At 33.3% G+C, this 18295-nt stretch overlaps 3 protein-coding genes across 4 annotated transcripts in view; all 3 read left to right on the forward strand.

Annotated features, from left to right (window-relative positions):
* The window catches only part of LOC133204607 (ADP-ribosylation factor-binding protein GGA1-like), a 261424-nt gene that overhangs the window by 33341 nt on the left and 209788 nt on the right, over nucleotides 1-18295 (forward strand). The gene's annotated exons all lie outside the window — the stretch shown is intronic.
* Nucleotides 162-7285, forward strand: LOC133204581 (dynein intermediate chain 3, ciliary-like). 2 transcript variants are annotated; one of them, XM_061340342.1, is made up of 15 exons: nucleotides 162-274; nucleotides 783-996; nucleotides 1139-1300; nucleotides 1418-1536; nucleotides 1720-1862; nucleotides 2000-2113; nucleotides 2216-2478; nucleotides 2641-2820; nucleotides 2908-2951; nucleotides 3079-3214; nucleotides 4127-4273; nucleotides 4416-4514; nucleotides 5366-5515; nucleotides 5782-5832; nucleotides 6872-7285. In XM_061340342.1, exons 2-15 carry the CDS (start codon nucleotides 814-816, stop codon nucleotides 6893-6895), a joined length of 1815 nt encoding a protein of 604 aa, XP_061196326.1. In that variant the 5' UTR covers nucleotides 162-274; nucleotides 783-813; the 3' UTR covers nucleotides 6896-7285. The 2 variants fall into 2 exon arrangements, with proteins under 2 accessions (XP_061196326.1, XP_061196322.1); XM_061340338.1 differs by having other exon boundaries at nucleotides 162-264.
* On the forward strand, nucleotides 7575-16401 carry LOC133178311 (uncharacterized). Its single transcript, XM_061313045.1, has 3 exons — nucleotides 7575-8068; nucleotides 14797-14952; nucleotides 15132-16401. The coding sequence occupies exons 1-3, from the start codon at nucleotides 7660-7662 to the stop codon at nucleotides 15503-15505; spliced, it is 939 nt and encodes a 312-aa protein (XP_061169029.1). The 5' UTR covers nucleotides 7575-7659; the 3' UTR covers nucleotides 15506-16401.

Genomic DNA, 18295 nt, shown 5'->3' on the forward strand with positions numbered 1-18295 from the left:
AATTCATGCTATTTAATTTTAACATTTAAAAAAGACCATTTTTAATTATATAAATAAATAATCAGATTTTGTTCCTGTATTACTTTGTTATAATAAATTTTATATGATCGTTTCGTTGATATTTGTTCTCTTTAAATTTAAAACTCGGAAGAAACAAGTGCGCATGGCTTGATTACTGTTACTCTTGACAACACCTGCAAGTACTCCATGCCAAGTTAGAGGGGATTTTTGTTTGTTTATTGAGACCTTGTGAAAATTACAATCGTAAGTAAGTGTGCGATGAAAATATTTCATTGACAGTATATGGAAAAATACTCAAATTTTAAGACACTGCAATAAATGTACAAGCTATAAATTTTATAGTATTTAGACTCTTAGAATTAATGTTTCTCAGTATGCTTGATTGAAATTTGGGAGACTTCCAGTTCCTTGGAGACATTTATTTAATAAAATTTAGACTGATGCTCATCAAACACAATTAAGCTACATTTGTGACACCTTGATACCCGCCATTGCCAATTAACGACTTGTAAAGTTTTGATGGTGTTTATTATAAATACATCTCATTTCTGAAACAACATTAAGCCAAGAATGTGAATTTGATTGAGAATATCAAGTTTATCCCAGTTCTTTCACAGTGTCATAAAATTCATGCACACATACCCAGAGAGAGTTCATAGCACAAGAAAGTGAAGGGACATGCCAATTTGTACATGTAAGAACAAATTATGTAATGAAATCACACATTTATTCACCAAGTTTTTATCAATTTAATCCTATAGAAAGTTGTGACAAGAACTAACAAAACTCAAGATGGAGATTGTGTATGTGTACACAAAGAAGCGCCAAGAATTTGGTCGACAATGCAACTTCTCAGACAGACAAGCAGAGTTGCATGTAGACATTACACCAGACCCATCTCTGGCAGAAAATTTTATTGAAAGAAATCCAGTTGATACAGGGATACAATGTGTCCAGGAAATGTCAGAACATGAGGTATGTATAGATACTATACTCTGATATGTACTTGAGATACAAACCTAATATGTGAAATTGACTGAAAAACCCTGTCAAATCCTATGAACCATCAAGGAAATCAAATTTTTTAAATTAAAATGTGTTTTTTTACTCTTTGAAGATCAATACTGAAAGATTTGAAACAAGTTCAAGGGGAATAAATCACACAGAGGGAGGATGGCCAAAAGATGTCAACCCACAGGAAGTGGAGCACGTCACAAGGTACAGGAAGAAGGTGGAGAAGGATGAAATGTACATTGCTGCCATCCAGCAATTAGGAACAGTAAGGAAACTTGTTTTGTTAATTATTAATTAAAAGATTCTTTATGTGTAATATTCAGTGCCTTCTCTATGAGGGATAATAGTCTCATACGCAAGTTTATTTCATGCAATTTAACAGATCATGGAACATACCATCAGACAAAACAATGCCATAGATATTTATCAAGAATACTTTGAGGACATTGAAGTTGACACAGTTGATGAGGCTCCTTCAGCAAAAACAATCAATGTATTTAGGTATGGATAGATATTATTCTAAAGATTGCTATAGAACAAACATGATTGTGGTCAGACATGAAAATTTAATGCTTTTAGTTTCTTAATCAGAATGATATAGAATTTGTGGCTTACTTAAAAAAACTTTTTATTTAACTATTCTAACCTTTTTTTTAATTAAATGTATTCTGTAATTTTTTGCAGAGATCCAAATGAAATCAAGAGAACCTCCACACACATTTCCTGGTTCCCAGATGGTCCCAGGAAATTGGCAGTAGCTTACTGTAACCTGGAATTCCAGGGTTCCACTCCTGACACAAGCATGGATTCATACATCTGGGATGTGGGTGAGTGAATATATGTTTGATAAATCTCAAGATGGGATTATACATTTACAAGAAAGTTTCTGAAGAATTCAAAATTGATCTGTATCAAAGTTTCATATCAAAAACATGTGTATATATTTTATCTTCATTTTTTACAGAAAATCCAAACAAACCAGAGACAGTTTTAAAACCTGTGTCTCCTTTAGTGTGCTTGGAATACAACCCTAAAGACTCACACATTCTGCTGGGAGGCTGCTACAATGGTCAAATTGGTAAGTAATCAATACAGTATGACTTAATTAATAAGTAACTAAAAAAGAAAACAATTTAAATTGATATTTTCTAAAGACTAAATAAGCGCTTTTTTTGAATAGCTTATTGGGACACAAGGAAGGGATCTCAGCCAGTGGAAATGTCCCCAATAGAACACAGTCACAGAGATCCAGCCTACAAGGCCATATGGATTCAATCCAAAACTGGAACCGAGTGTTTCTCTGCCTCCTCAGATGGACAGGTGCTATGGTGGGATATCAGAAAGATGGGAGAACCCACAGAAAAACTATACCTAGACCCAACCAAGAAACAAGACCCAACTAAAGCCCTTGGAGCAATGGCATTAGAATATGAACCAACTATGGTACTATGTTCTTAACATTCTTCAAAGCTGGAGGAATTATGCGATGCAAAATTCATGTTCTAAATAACAAAACCATATAAAGGGAAATAAATTCTATACATGTATAAACACTCAAAATTTAATGTGAATGATAGATAACTCTTATTATCCTCTATATTTCAGCCCACAAAATTTATGGTAGGATGTGAACAAGGCTCAATATTGTCATGTAACAGAAAGGCCAAGACACCAGCAGAAAAGATTGTAGCCCAGTATAATGGTCACTTAGGTCCTGTTTATTCACTTCAACGAAATCCATTCTTCCCCAAGAACTTCCTCAGTGTGGGTGACTGGAAGGCTAGGGTGAGAAGATGTTCACACATTTCTTGAAGAAACATTTACTGACATCACTAATCCCATTACTTCACTACTTTTATTTTTGAACTTCAGATTTGGTCAGAAGATATTAGGGAATCCTCTATCATGTGGTCAAGGTAAGACTTGTACATCTTTCAGTTGGAAACTCATCATTAAAACAGAAAGTTATGCTTTTAAAATAAAATTGTTGCAAGCAAGGTTTTACGCACAATAAAAGTGTCATCTTCTTTACACGTTGTTTAGACAGTACAAGTCATACCTGACAGACGGATGCTGGAGTCCCGTTAGACCCTCTGTGTTCCTTGTCACAAAAATGGATGGCACCCTTGATGTCTGGGATATTATCTTTAAACAAAATGACCCAACTCTTAGTTTACAGGTATTTATCTTAAAGTTACATAATGAATCAAATGCATGTGTTTCATTTAAGTTATTTGTATCAGAAAGCAAAAGATTTATATAAAAAAGATCAGTATGTGAGTTTTGAAAGACTCAACTGCTAAGTAAAGCAAAAAAGACTGCAAAATATAAGTGCTGGAAAAACAAAGGTTGTACCTACCAATTTTTGGTTATTGTCCATGTCAAGGTCACACAATTTTTATCTTTAGTGTAAAACTTGTAAATGAATTGGAGCATGCAAAGGTGAGGAATATGTTCTGGTAATCTTTTTTGAAGACTGTATTAAATTTTTTTTTTCTCCATAAAAGTAGATTTTTAAGGTTCTGAAACCTGTAATTTTCTGTTACCTAATACTTTCAAGAATTGAACAAAATTTGCATGCATCATGCAAAAATTCTATTTTTGTCAATTTTCCCCTTTTTGCATCACGGTGTCACTTTTACCAGAGACAATTCTTGTATTTCATTGAAAAAAATATTTGCAAAAAAGTTTAGGAAAAATTAGGAATACCTGTAAATAAAAATGTATCAACTACCAAAGAAGAATCTAAAACTTAATTATTTCATAGTTAAGTATTTTATGCAACGTTCCACAGAAAAGTACCAACTGTTTTTGCTTTTCAAAAGTAATTTTTAGTTCTGCTTTTTTGGCTTACTTGAAATTTTGTATACTGTAGATCACTTTTTCTTTGTGACACATTTTTTGTGAGGTTGTTGTTTAGTATTTATAAGCGAAACAAACTTTTCATGAATATTGGTTATTGCTCTATATTATCTTTAATAGTAGAATTATACATGAGAATGAAATTTTCATGAGCAGATTTTCTTGTGTAATTATGCCTAAATAAAGTTCTCACGAATAAAAAATGATATACTGTAAACATATCATTTAGGTTTGTGATGAGCCATTACACAGTCTGAGGGTGCAGGAACAGGGCCGATTAATCGCTTGTGGGTCACACACTGGCACCACCACATTATTAGAACTATCTGACAGCTTGTACACACTTCAAAGGAACGAAAAGAACTTAGTCACAGCTGTAAGTACTACAAATATGGCAAAGAAAAGATAGTCTGATTTATAAAAGTATAAAAGTTATACATAGAATCCCAAATAGTTTGCTTTTATAAAGGGAGCAGTAACTTCTAACTCAGATATATACGCACTGTATCTTGTTGCAGATGTTTGAAAGAGAAACAAGGAGAGAAAAGATCTTGGATTCTCGACACAGAGAAATGAAATTAAAAGAAAGGTCAAAGAGTTCAGCAGATGGTGCAAAGGTAGTTGAACTATATTTTAAAAATTACATATATATGTATATGCTGTTATCCATTTAGTGTCATTAAGTATATTAATTGTTTTCAAATGATGCACGTACAGTATAAACAAGAGCATATCTATAAGTAGAAATATGAAGATTCACTGAAGTCTTAATAGAAATATCACCTTTATGATTAGGATGGACAAATATGTTTAAGGTATATCTGGGTTTATCATTTGAGATTTTACTATTAAGTAAGCAAGAGATTGCATGCCACTTAAATCAACAACTTGAAAATAAGGTGACTTAGAATTCTGTCATTGACCTTGGAAAAAGTAAACAGAGGAAATTATCAATATTTATTTTTATTTTTGATATTTGCTTATACAGACAGAAGAAGTAAGTAATATATTCACAATGGATTGCATGCATGCACATTGAATGGAACAATTTTGTGTTTCAGCACATTGAGAAAATAGTTTATCAAACATAAAAAATCTGTACTTCACAACATTTCTATTTGGTTGACTGCAGTTTCTTTATTTGATAGGTATTTTAGTGTGAATTGTATATCATGCTGCTCTTAAACTGTCACTGCTTTAAAGACAAAGAACAAACTGCAGCGTTTCATAGATGTGTGGGTTAAAATGTTGCAACCAATTTTGTGCATTGAGCATTTTAATCAAAAGAAACATAAAATGATGGAGCAAGTCCATTGTTCAAATGAATCAGTTGGCACAATGCATACACCTGCTTTTTTTTATTCCTGCAGATAAGAATCATATGCTTCAATTTAATGATTTTTTTTTAAATGAATCAGTTGAGGATAAATTACTTGTATGTGTAGTAAATGATATTATACTTTGACAGGAGGAGGAGCCAGAGGAGGGGCGCTTGGAGGAGGAAGATCTGTACACCAAGGCTGAGAAGGAATTCTACAGCATCATAGAACAGGAGAAGAAACAGTTAGAGAAGAAACAACAGATGATCAGTGACACAGACAAAACAGACACTGGAAAAGTGAGTCACATCACTCTGACACACAGAGTATTTCAAACTGTAAAAATAGATTGATATACAGGTAGTGGGTTTATATTTGAAATTGTTTGTAAGGAAAGCATTAATATGAAGTTAAATGAATACTGATCTGAAGCAATTCAAAAATTATATATATATATATTATAGTATTACCATAATTTATCTACAATGTTTTGCTCAGGTCAGTAAGGAGTTGCTTCCTTTTTTATAATATATAGTATATATATTTCACTTGGATTACTTTGCAGCAATCACCAATTGCAGAAGGGGATGAAGAAGAGAAAACAAATGGAAATCCAGTAAGTCCATAAGTAATAATAAGCTCTTCCATTGTCTTATCAGGGGCTTTTTTCTTTTATCAATTAATATTAGGATTTTTGCAAACCAGGCTAGGAGTGTAAAAGGAAATGTGAGGAGAATAAGTTTTGAAAAGTTTTTTGACTTTGAAAATCAGAGTCAGCATTATGCAGATTATGTGGTCATTATAATGACCTTCTTTGGAAATACAACCTATCATTGGCTGACATGTTAGGCCTTTGTTTATATACCACTTATATAGAATGTGGATGGCTCGTTTTATCCTATCAATACATAGGGCTCACAGCTGGTGTGACTGGTTGATGGGGGATTCTTTCTCCTCCTTTTTTATGGTTCAGCTAAAACTCGGTTTAGATACCTTAATCATAATGAAATTGTGATAGTGTTGGGAAATACCTGGTAGTTGTTTTAATTGAACAATTGTCACATTTCAGTAAAGAAACTGGTAAAAATGAATTTTTGAGCTTGGTGAATGGAATTTATTCAGTTTTATTTAAAGTTATCAATTATAAATAAATGAATGCAGAGATGAAGAAATGCATCGAATTCACTGAATCCATAAAATTGAATAGATAAATAAGTATCTTAAATTCTGAGAAAAACATCTGAAAATATTTTTTGTTTCAAGTTGCATTTTCTTCATCCTGTTATAATTATGGTGCATGAATTTTATTTTGCATTCTTGAGATTTTACTGACATTTGCACTTTTTCAACACCTGTTATATCGTTATAATAGTTTAATTGTTATCTCAAACATAATGTGACTCAAACTGTTGAAAAATATTAAGAAATTCCGGTGTTTGAGATTTCAAACATGACACTCAATGATAAGGTTTCAAACACTGAATCACTTCAACAAACATGTATCCACTATCCATGGTATTTGACATGTTCATTTGAATCTATTATATAGACAATGATACTTATCAATAAGATATAATGCTGATATTCATTAACATTAACGCGAAAGAGAATCAATCATTCTATTGATTTAACATAGAGATAATCTTTATTTTCAGGAATCAGACCAGAAGAAAGATTAATGATGTCGTTTTTTGCTCTGGAACTCCATTGTGATGCAGCTAAAAGCCAAAGCAAATTTTACCACCATTAAAACACTGTAGGGAAGCTATATATCATGTTTGAAAAAGACAAAGATGAGAATAAAATCAATATCATAACTTTTGCTAAGACTTCCAAATGAAAACATAACTTGCTGTGATGCTGTTTTATACATCAGAGTGTTTACAACAGATTGAACATCGTCATCCCACAATGTACCAAGTCAAACAGTGGTACTGCATTTAATTTGTTGATTACGTTTTATTTAACAATGTGAACTGTTGTGGTAAAATCTAATGAGATTTATTTGTAAAAAATTATATTTTATTTATACCATCTTGTTACCAATAAATTAATTCTTTGAAAAAGGGTATTTTCTTCTTGTTATGAATCATTAAAAAGTGAACGGAAATATATTGTATATGAAAACATTTTCCCCCAATTTCTTTTTTACTATATTTATGAAGGTAGATCGAGGATACATTGTATTGTTTCTCTCTCGATTGCCACCTGTCTTATATTCATTATAACGTTCCAATAGTCATGAAATATTAATGCCTTTACACCGAACTTTGGCGCATTGCTCTACCATAAAGAATTGTTTTGGTCCATTAGATCGATTTTTTCTTTACCTGACTGTCTATGAGCATCATCTTAGGTATAAACTCAGCTGGCTAACCACTCACTTATTTGGAAAAAGAACGGCGAATACATATACCAGGGGCTCCGCGTATTGAGAAAAAAAATGGGTGTGGTAACCAGACTAAAATTCACTCTCGTTGCCCTGTCGATTGCGTTTGTACTTAAAGTGGTTATATTCTTTAGCCCTGGTTGGGCTATAGTGAATATTCACTTTCCGGAGAGGATTGCCGGGGATCTTATGGAGGAATCCATGGAACAGATTAATTCTGGGCACCCTAACCCCGGGGACCCAGTCGCCATGCCCTACGACAAGGACGGCATAGCCGAGGGTCACCGACTGTCCATTTCCATGGGTCTGTGGTATTTTGTAACCTGTCTTTACAATAAAAAGCCGCACACCATGTTCTTCAGAAAGGAATGTTTCCATTCAACATACTCCTCAGCCGAGGAAGAGATGGACAGACTCCCTGACGGAACGCCATTTGTCAGAGGAACGTACGAAAAAATCCACTGTAAGTAGTTTTGCCTCCAGATTTTATAAATTCTCTCTCTCTCTCATTACAATGCCAAAACAAAGTAAACAATTCCATTGGCGTATTCCATTCATAGCATTGTGATAATTTCCTAGTCACATTTTTTAAAGATTCAAACTGATGAAAGAAACCTCAAACAGATCCCTACGAATGCACTAGCTATAGTTATTTGGATTTTTTCTCGTATAAAAAATAATTCTAAATGAAAGAAAAGCAAACAATCTCGGAGAAAATTACTGTTGGATTTTGCAGGAAAAAAGTATTTAAATAACAATCATATATGCTGAATTTTATATAAGTTGAACATATGGAAGGATTCAAGGGTCATTTATCCATTTTCATGAGTATTTGAAAATCGGGTGATGTAAAAAAAGCCTGATTTTAATGGATCAGAATTTCTACCTCAAGTTCCGTCGGGGAATTCGCTTGGAGATCTAGATACACATGTACTAGTACATTCTAGTCTAATTCAAGGTGGCTATTAAATTAAACGTGTATTTCCTTCTTAAATAGATAATAATTAAAACAGTCTAATGTATATCGTCCTATACTCGTATTGGGCGGAATGACTGCCATTCAGCACTTTTTTTCTGTTCCGTGTTCGCTTTCAGGTAGTTTATTTTTTTTCTCAAAATCTTGATTTTGAAAAACTAAGATAAAATTACTGGATATAGTGCGACAAATTTTCTCTGTGATCTTGGAATAGTGTTAATTTATTTGAACCTATTGTCATCTTGTTATTTTTCCCATGTTATTAGTAGGTAGTTTTTAAGAATTTTGACTGACGCAAATCAGTGGGAAAAACAGCGGATTTTATATTTATAAAAAAGGAAGTGAAATCAATGCATCAACGAATATTACACGTACACGTACAGGAACATAATTAAAATCTGATACTGTACAGTATTTCTGTTGGAACTTTTACCTTTTTTCTCTGTTGGTCTGATTAATTAACGTATTTCTTAATAATTCATTATTCCAAGATTAATCGATGTAGACTGCGAATTTTCTATTTCCCATTTCATGCCAATACACCATATAATCAAATCAGAATCTATCCAGTAAGGCAAAAGTCAGTCATAAATTAACAATGGATAAATAAGCTCAGAATTAAACCTAGGATTCCAATGATATGGTAGTCAAACTACAAGCATTCTGCATTCCAAGTTACGTTCTTGTCAAAGAAGAGAAACGAACAAAATTATTTTGTATGTTTGACATAATTTTTTCCCCTTCCCCATGCATTTATATCGATTCCTGGATACTAGTATATAGAAACCCTTGAGATACATGTGCCTGACCTTGAGGCAGCGAGTCATTAGCAAGAACAAACTCAAGTTCGCCGAATAAATTCCAATTAACGATTTCTATTTATGTTATTATTTCCTTTCTCTTTCTCTATGGACCTTGACATATAAGACTTGATTTTGAGCAAAAATTTATTGAGTATGAATGAAATGTGAAAATAGCGAACGGTAATCATGTTCAAAGTCCAAATAAACAATAGAAATTGTGAATAGAGGATGAAACATCTTTATAGGTGATAGACAACAACACACTAACCTATTCCAATCTACTGTTCTCAGGTTATTGATGATGAACACAATTTTGTACTACATAACAGACGAGCAACTGTATATACATGTAGAGAGACAACCAGAACCACACGTTTCCGTTCGGGGAGACATACCGGTAATAAAACACGCTCCAAAATTCTTTTACCGAATTCTGTGGAAAATTTAATGATGGCCTATGACAAGTTATATTACGTTAACGCCTTTTAATTTTTTATACAAGGCCCCCCCCCTTTTTTTTTTGAGAATAGGTTTTTGATGTAGTTTTATTATGTAAATTTTCATTTGAAAGATGCTTGCCCTTTTTTGTTGCTGTTCGGTTGAACATTGGCGAATTCCAGCATTCGAAAAAAATGCACCGAAAAGTTAGAGAAGGGTCCAACACTAACCCACCCACCCCCTCCACAACGCAATAGGACTTTCGAGTTTGTGCAGTTGAGCAATTTACGTTTCTACTTTGCTTGTCAGTTTGGGAGGTTAAGAGATTTCGAGTTAGGCAACAATTTTATTTTATGTATCTCAATATGATTCAAGGTCTTTTGGCGTCTTGGAAACTGTCTTGTGAAAAGAAGACGATTGCAACTCATAAAAGTACCAAAAATTACATCTTTAGAGAAATCGAATTTCGTTTAGGCCTAATCAAGCATGACATGATCTGTGATATCTTGCAATGATATAATATTATATAACAATTGAAGTTATTAGAAGAACTAAAATATCGCGTAAGTATAAAACAAGTGGAAAGCTGTTAATGCGACAGCAAGCAGTGTTTTCTTTGCGTGAACAGAACTCACATGGACAAACAAATTTCGAATTTGCAAGAGTTATTTCCTTTTTTCCTGAAACCATTTTTTCTCATTATAATATCCTTTGTCACTAGATATTTAAAACCTCTCTATTGGCAAAGTATGGAACAACAAAGAAAACATAATGAACTTACACATATAAATTTGTTACATACTACCCATACGTCTCCGCACACAGACAAACGAACTCTTGCAGAAGTTTGGGTTATGTTGAAAACAGCACCTTACGCCCGTTGACCCTAGTTTGACCCCGGAAGGGAAATGACTCTTGTAAAAGTGAAAATCGTCAATTATAAAAACTTTATTCTGAAAACTGTAGGAGGTGACATCCCAAAAATTAATGTACCTTATTAGCATATTTTGCATAGAAATGTCTAAGTTCAACAATTGGCCATTTCCCTCATAAATGATATAAAATCAAAATCCAAGTACCATGCACATCTCTGATGTACAATTGATCTGCAAAATAAAAACTTATCTTGAAAACTGTCGGAGGAGTTATCCGGACAAATGATGTACCTTATATGCATATTTTGCAAAGAAATGACTAAGTCCAGTAACTGGTATTTTTTCTCATAATTTATCACAAATCAAAATCCAAGTAATATGCACATCTTTGATATATGTAGTTTTATTACAATTGAGTTGCATTTTTTTTAAAAAAAAAGTTCCTATTTTGAAAATTGAGGGAGGAGTTATCCGGGTTAATGGGGTACCCTATATGCAATATTTTGCAAAAAAAAAAAAAAAAAAAAAAAAAAAAAAAAAAAAAAAAAAGTTCAACAGGTGGTATTTTTCCCATAAATTATCAAAATCAAAATCCAAACAGTGTGCACATCTCTGATATAATATAGGAACGATCTGAAAAATAAAAAAAAGTCCCCATCTTGAAAACTCAGTTTAAAGGCGTTATCCGGACAAATGATGTACACTTTTGGCAGCCGTCTCCCCCCATCCCACCCCAGCCATTTTCACCATTTCAATAACCAGATTTTTCCTACGGAAAACCCGGTTAAAAACATGCGATTTTTGTTGGGAAAACTATAGTATTTTATCCTAAAATATTCTTATTTCTCAGTTTTCAATTAGAAAATGCATAATTATTGCTTTTATTTACGTTTCCTTAAAATATACTTGAGATTTTATTATTTTCCCTCTATAAGACGATTAACTAAAGAACTTTGAAGAAATAACATGGGTAAATAAACTGTATTAAATACATATTAGTATTTACTTTGTGAACTTAGTGACATTTTTGTGAGCATTTTCATATTACACGTGCTTAACTGTAAAAGAACTATGCACGCTAACTCTAGATTCCAGCCTACATTTTACATCCATTTTATTCAATACTAATGCAATATGGCCGTAAAATCTTTGTTGAATGCAAAGAACAGTTCAATGGTAATTGACTGATAATTTTAATACCAGTGTTAAAAAGTTAATTACCCCTAATTCCAGCTCTTTAAATAAGAGGGGTAGACGATATTTTTCATTGAAATCGGGCTTTAAAGCATCACCTCATTTTAAAATATTCTTGGATGTGAATAAATGTACCTTAAATCTTTTCTCATGCTTTAAAATTAAACATATATTAGTAATAAAATACAATGTTTTAGTGGTAAATCCCTTTGAAATTGGTGAAAAAATAAGCATTTTTGTATTTTATGTCCCCCCCCCCCCCCCGTGAAACACAAAAAGCTTTGGTATGAATTTATGAAATGACAGTCCATATTACCTGTAAAAGGAATTTTTGTTTCACTGGGGAAAGATGTTCTAGAAATATTTTCCGTTTTCCGTTGATTTCTATAGTGAAAAACACAAGTTTTACCAAAATTATAGATTTATCTCTCTTTGTTTTCCCAAAGAAGTAATGTTTTATGAAAATTCATATAAATATCTATATAGATATTAAAAAAATCATTCAAATGTGTTAACTTTTGAAAATTGACTTGGAGGTACTCAGGAGAACAATACTGTCGTTCGCAGGTCTTTAGAACCTGAGGAACGGACTACCTTAATGTAAAACAACCCATAATGTAACCAAAAAAGTGCTATCCTTCATGATAAATGAGTTTTACACTAAGGTTGCAATACTGCTCCCCTTAAGCATTGCCTTGTTTTAGAAGAAGCATAATTAAATTAAGTGTTCAGCAAAAGATTTTTTTTCTCTCTCTCGAGATGTCTTGCCTGAAGACATGAAATTAAAATGAAGATTGCATAAAACGATTGATTGTGCTTGTCTTTGCTGAATAAAACGTTAAAGTCCAAAGCAGCAAGTTTCTGAGTCTTCTTCCTGTCTTGCATTGTATTGATTGAAATGTTCTGCCTATATCCAATGCCGGTACTTTGGTCGGGGCTGCCTACCCAATGCTAGTACTTAGATCGGAGCTGCCTACCCATTGCTAGTACTTCGATCGGAGCTGCCTACCCAATGCTAACACTTAGATCGGAGCTGCCCATCCAATGCTAGTACTTAGATCGGAGCTGCCTATGTAATGCTAGTACTTAGATCGGACTGCCTACTCAATGCTAGTACTGTTGCATTTCAAAATCACATTAAAATTGTATATGACATATTGTACATTTTAATGAATATTCACTGTGAAAGCTTTATACACAGAGATAAAATTAAAGAAAGGAAAAAGGGGGTGAAAGGGTGCAAAAAAGTGAGGTGGGGGGAACAGTATTAAGTATTTTAACATACTTGTACATTTGTATATAAACTTGAGAAAAATAAATACATTATATCATATCACAAATAGTTTTCCAATATTTTTCATATTCTGAAAATTTACAGTTTCTTAAAAGTATAACTTTTTCGACTAATATTCTATCCACAATATTTTTTTCTAGCATTGAGATGCTTAGTTTAGGCACATTTTTAAACCTACTAGCAAAAATAAATTGCTTAACAGTAAGTATTAATATATTGTGTAGTCTAAACATGTTTTTGTTGTTGAATTTGCCAAAAAGTATATCCTTTCTATCAAAATTAATGGTAAAATGAAACTTACTAGTTTCGGGACTGCCTACCCAATGCAAGTACTTAGGCCGAACTGACTACCCAATGCTATTACATATGTACTTAGATCGGAGCTGCCTATCCAATGCTAGACTATAAGTACTTAGGTCGGACTGCTTACCTAATGCCAGTACTTAGGTCGGAGCTGACTGTCTAATGCTAGTACTTAGGTCGGACTGCTTACCTAATGCCAGTACTTAGGTCGGAGCTGACTGTCCAATGCTAGTACTTAGGTCGGACTGCTTACCTAATGCCAGTACTTAGATCGGAGCTGCCTATCCAATGCTAGTACTTAGGTCGGACTGCTTACCTAATGCCAGTACTTAGGTCGGAGCTGTCTATGCTAGTACTTAGGTCATGCATCATGTATTTTGTTTGATTTTATTGTTATATTTTCTCTCTGTTGTTTTTACAAAAGGCGAGAATAAATTGAATTGAATTGGTTGGAGCGGCCTACCCAATGCCGGTAATTGGGTAGGCAGCTCCACCAAGTGCTAGTATTAGGTCGGAGATCGAGAATAAGCAACGCTTGAATCAATAATATTTTCCTTCCGATGAGTATTATTATGATTAAAAAAGTCTTAAAAACAAGAGTAATCATCATAAAATCTTCCTCTCTGGTCCGTTTACCGTCTGTGATAATTATAGAATACAGTATAGAATGTACACATAACAGAATATAATTTATGGACCGTTATATTTTAATTTCCTTAAGTAACCTTGAATTATACAACTTATACCAAATCTTAGTTCTATCTTTGCAGTCACTGCAGCTACCTCTAAATAAAACTAAAAGAAGTCGATTATTCTTAAAATGTCAAAGTATTCCGAACATAGATGAAGTTGGAAAAAATCGATTTATAAGCAGTTTTCCAGGATTGTCAAATTTTCAGGGTTTCGACTCATTCAGGTAAGCTATAAATCATAATTTGATTTGTAGCTCACCATCTCACAATACCTTTAACACACAAAAGAATGAATTACGGCAAGAGCAACATCTTTTCATGTTCCAAAATCAAAATCCTAAGATAACGTCTTTATCAAAAACAGCATTGACAACGTTTACCCGTGCAAAGAGGTAACAAAAGGTGACAGCATATCTCACAATTTTCCTCATTTTTGGTCCATTGTTACGAATTTTCAGCTTTTGAAGACACAAAGCCCAGACAAGCCGTGGGTAAAGCTATGATATTTTCATGTTGGAAGTGAGAATGAAAGGGCGACAGGGCTAGCTAGCATGAATGCGAGACCAACAACTCTCTCGTTTACTTGTGAATAAGTCTATATTTGTTATTTTTACAGATGTGACAAAATTTGGTCTGCTGGAGTTCCAGATAGAGACAGGTCTGGGTATTATATGCAGTGCTATTGGGTTGATCACTACGGCATTGTACTACCGGACAGAGGGAAATAAGCGACACGTGGGACTAGCAGCATGTGTCTCCTGTCTACTGACAGGTATAGTTATAAGTTGTGCTTTTCATTCAAATAAGCTTTATGTGTTTCAGAAGACTGCGAAAACACACAAAGAAACACACACCTCAAAACAAAATAAAGAGATTGTGTATCATGAGAATTGTGTCACCCGATATACAATTGTTTTTGTTAAAACAAAAAGTATTTCTTTCTATAAACAGGAGTCTTGTTTTGGATCGCTGTGGGTAAAATTTCCATGAGTTTGCTGCACCTTCACGAAATGATAAATATGTATTATGGAGGTAACATGTACGGCATTTATGTACCGATCCCTTGGTGCCTCATTCTGGGAGCGATCACCTCGTCAACCTTTCTGGCAGTCGCAGTTATGCATCTCTTCATTGTATCACGTGATAGGGACGACAAGAAGAAACCCACGGTATATTCAACGACCTCGGAAAAGAACACCACCGCAATCCCCGTTGTGACTACAGAATTTTATCCAATCGAAAAGACCGACCTCCCGCCATTTGAGGTAAACTCCAATGAGGGACTGGGAACTGCACTTCCCCTTCCAATAAAGCAAAAACTCTGAACTGTTTTCTCTTAGATTATAAGGATTCTATTAGCTTTGTGATGTGTTTGTTAAGATATTTTTCATGTGGAGGAAAATACTGTTAATATTTTTATTTGATATTTATACCCCCGCTCCGAGGGAGAGGGGGATATACTGTTTTACCCTTGTGTGTCTTTCTGACTGTCTATCTAGCCGTGTTTATGTCCGTAACAAATTTTCGTCTCAGTTTTCTCAGCAACTACTCATTGCTGATGCTTGAAATAGTCATAACACCAAATTTTCTATTTTAATAAAAATTTGTGGGAAGACAATATTAGCACACTCTTTGTCTAAGGCATATACCATATGGTGGGGATCATTTTTGAACAAATCCGATGTCAACTTCTTGTTTATCCGTGTGTCTGTCCGTACCAGTTTTCTCAGCAACTACTCATCGCAAATGCTTGAAATATTAGCACACTCTTTGTCTAGGGCATGCCATATGGTGGGAATCATTTTTGTACAAATTTGTGCGTCTGTCCATACCAATTTTTCGTCGCAGTTTTCTCAGCAACTACTCATTGCTAAAGCTTGAAATTTTAGCACACTCTTTGTCTAGGCATGTCATATGATTGGATTCATTTTTTTCGAATCTGATGTCAAATTCCTTTTTATCCATGTGTCTATCCGTACCAAATTTCCGTCACAGTTTTTTTCAGCAACTACTCTTCGCTAATACTCGAAATTTTAGCACACTCTTTCTTAGGCATGCCATTTGGTGGGATTCATGAGAGTGTACATTCACATCAGAGCGGGGGTATTACTATTGAACATTGATTCACAGACTTCTTGTTTTTTATCATCACAAAATCGAATTCAATTTTGAAATATATGAATATATCAAGATCAAGATTAATAAATCAGTTTAAATAAATATTAAATTATTCTTAAAAGGGAAACTTCTCACTTCAAGCAGGATTGGTACCCTAGTGAGAAATATCTGACATTATTCAGATGCTGATTCAATATACCAGCATCAATGTTCACTTTTTAAGATGAGGATCGGAGTTAACAATGTTTCTTCGTTTTGGCATAACAGGAGAAAGTTGCAATCGGATTAAAATCAATTTCCAAACATGCGTGCACTGACCTCTTTTTGAAGTAATAAAAAAAAAATCAATTTTAAAAAGATCTATACGGTAAATAAAATTTTTCAATTGTCATTCTATTTCAAATGATTTAATGCATCATTCCAAAACAGTATTTATTGATATTCTTATTATTTGAATTTTTATTTTAAAAAATCGCTTGTTTCCATAGACTTCAGTGCAATTTTGTTAATTAATTAATTACATCTTAGTTAATTATTTTTTTTAAAAAACTTTCTCTTGGTAAATCCTTTTCTACTGTAAAATGCTTTGAATTAACATCAGAGTATTATATACGTGATGGATATTTAAGGATAGAGAATTAGGCCCTATTTGGAATGGAAAACCTTAAGTTCTGTCAGTGCCGTTATCTTTAGTTCTGTCAGAGCTATCGTGTTTAGTTTTGTCAGTGCTATCATCATTTTTCTGTCAGTGCTATCATTTCATAAATTCTGTCAGTGCTTTCATCTTTAGCTCTGTCAATGCTATCATATTTAATTCTGTCAGTGCTATCATCTTTAGTTCTGTCCGTGCCATCATCTTCAGTTCTGTCATTGCTATCGTCTTTAGTTTTGTCAGTGCTATCATCTTTAGTTCTGTAAGTGCTATCATCTTAAGTTCTGTCAGTGCTTTCATCTTTAGTTCTGTCAGTGCCATCATATTTAGTTCTGTAAGTGTCATCATCTTTTTTTTTTCTTCTGTCAGTGCTATCCTCTGTAATTCTGTCAATGCTATCATCTTTAGTTCTGTCAGTGCTATCATCTTTAGTTCTGTAAGAGACAAAAAGGTTCTCTTTACATTGAAATTATCTGATCATAGTCTAGAATTCACTTGAAGAACAAATTTTTCGATGTTATGGCTTGGCTAAACAGGCAGAAAAAGGAATTTGTATAAAATATCTTATATCTGAAGTGAAAATGCACTTATGTTTTTGTCTTTGTGTTTCAACTGTAAGCATATGCATTTTCAAGCTAAATACACAAAGTACTCGAAGATACTTGTTTATAATACACAGGCAAAGAACTGGTATTAACTGATTGCATTGTCTAAGCAGGACACCGTGTGTAATACCTTTAAAATAATTAATAAAGAGGTCTGAAATACACCAAAACTTATATCATTGCAGTCTTCGTCAGAGCGTAAACAAATTAATAACTTCCAAAAGATAATAGATTAAATTGTTTCTTGGGAAATTTTGTTCAGACCAACATATGCTAGGATGTCCTCAATTCAAAGAAATTTATATTTAAAGGGGGGAAAAAAAAGAAAAGAAAAGTCAAAAATGTTGTTTTTTTTCACTTTTCAACACAAAAACATCTTTTCTCCAATAGATTCAATGAACATTCCAATTATAAAAACATTTAAGAACCATATTTACACACTATCAAGCGGTTCATCTCAAGTTCACTGTTGAAGGGAAGTCACTCTGTTTAGCTGTCTGCGTCATTAATTATGCTACACGGAAATGATGAGTTTTCTTTTTGATAGAAATACATGTACATTTAAAACTCGTAGATAAATAAAAATACATTTAAAATTTGTAGGTAAATAACTGCAAAAAAATGTCCGTTAAATAATTTAGTACCACCTTTGCATACTTTTTGTTTAAATAGTTTGTTTTTTTTCTTTGTTATTACAATTAACAATAGCTTTGAGTAATCACACTGAAATGAATACAATT

The sequence above is a fragment of the Saccostrea echinata genome, unplaced genomic scaffold, assembly GCF_033153115.1.
Source record: "Saccostrea echinata isolate AGI-Se365-2 ecotype Australia unplaced genomic scaffold, CSIRO_AGI_Sech_v1 ptg000002l, whole genome shotgun sequence".
Classification (NCBI taxonomy): domain Eukaryota; kingdom Metazoa; phylum Mollusca; class Bivalvia; order Ostreida; family Ostreidae; genus Saccostrea; species Saccostrea echinata.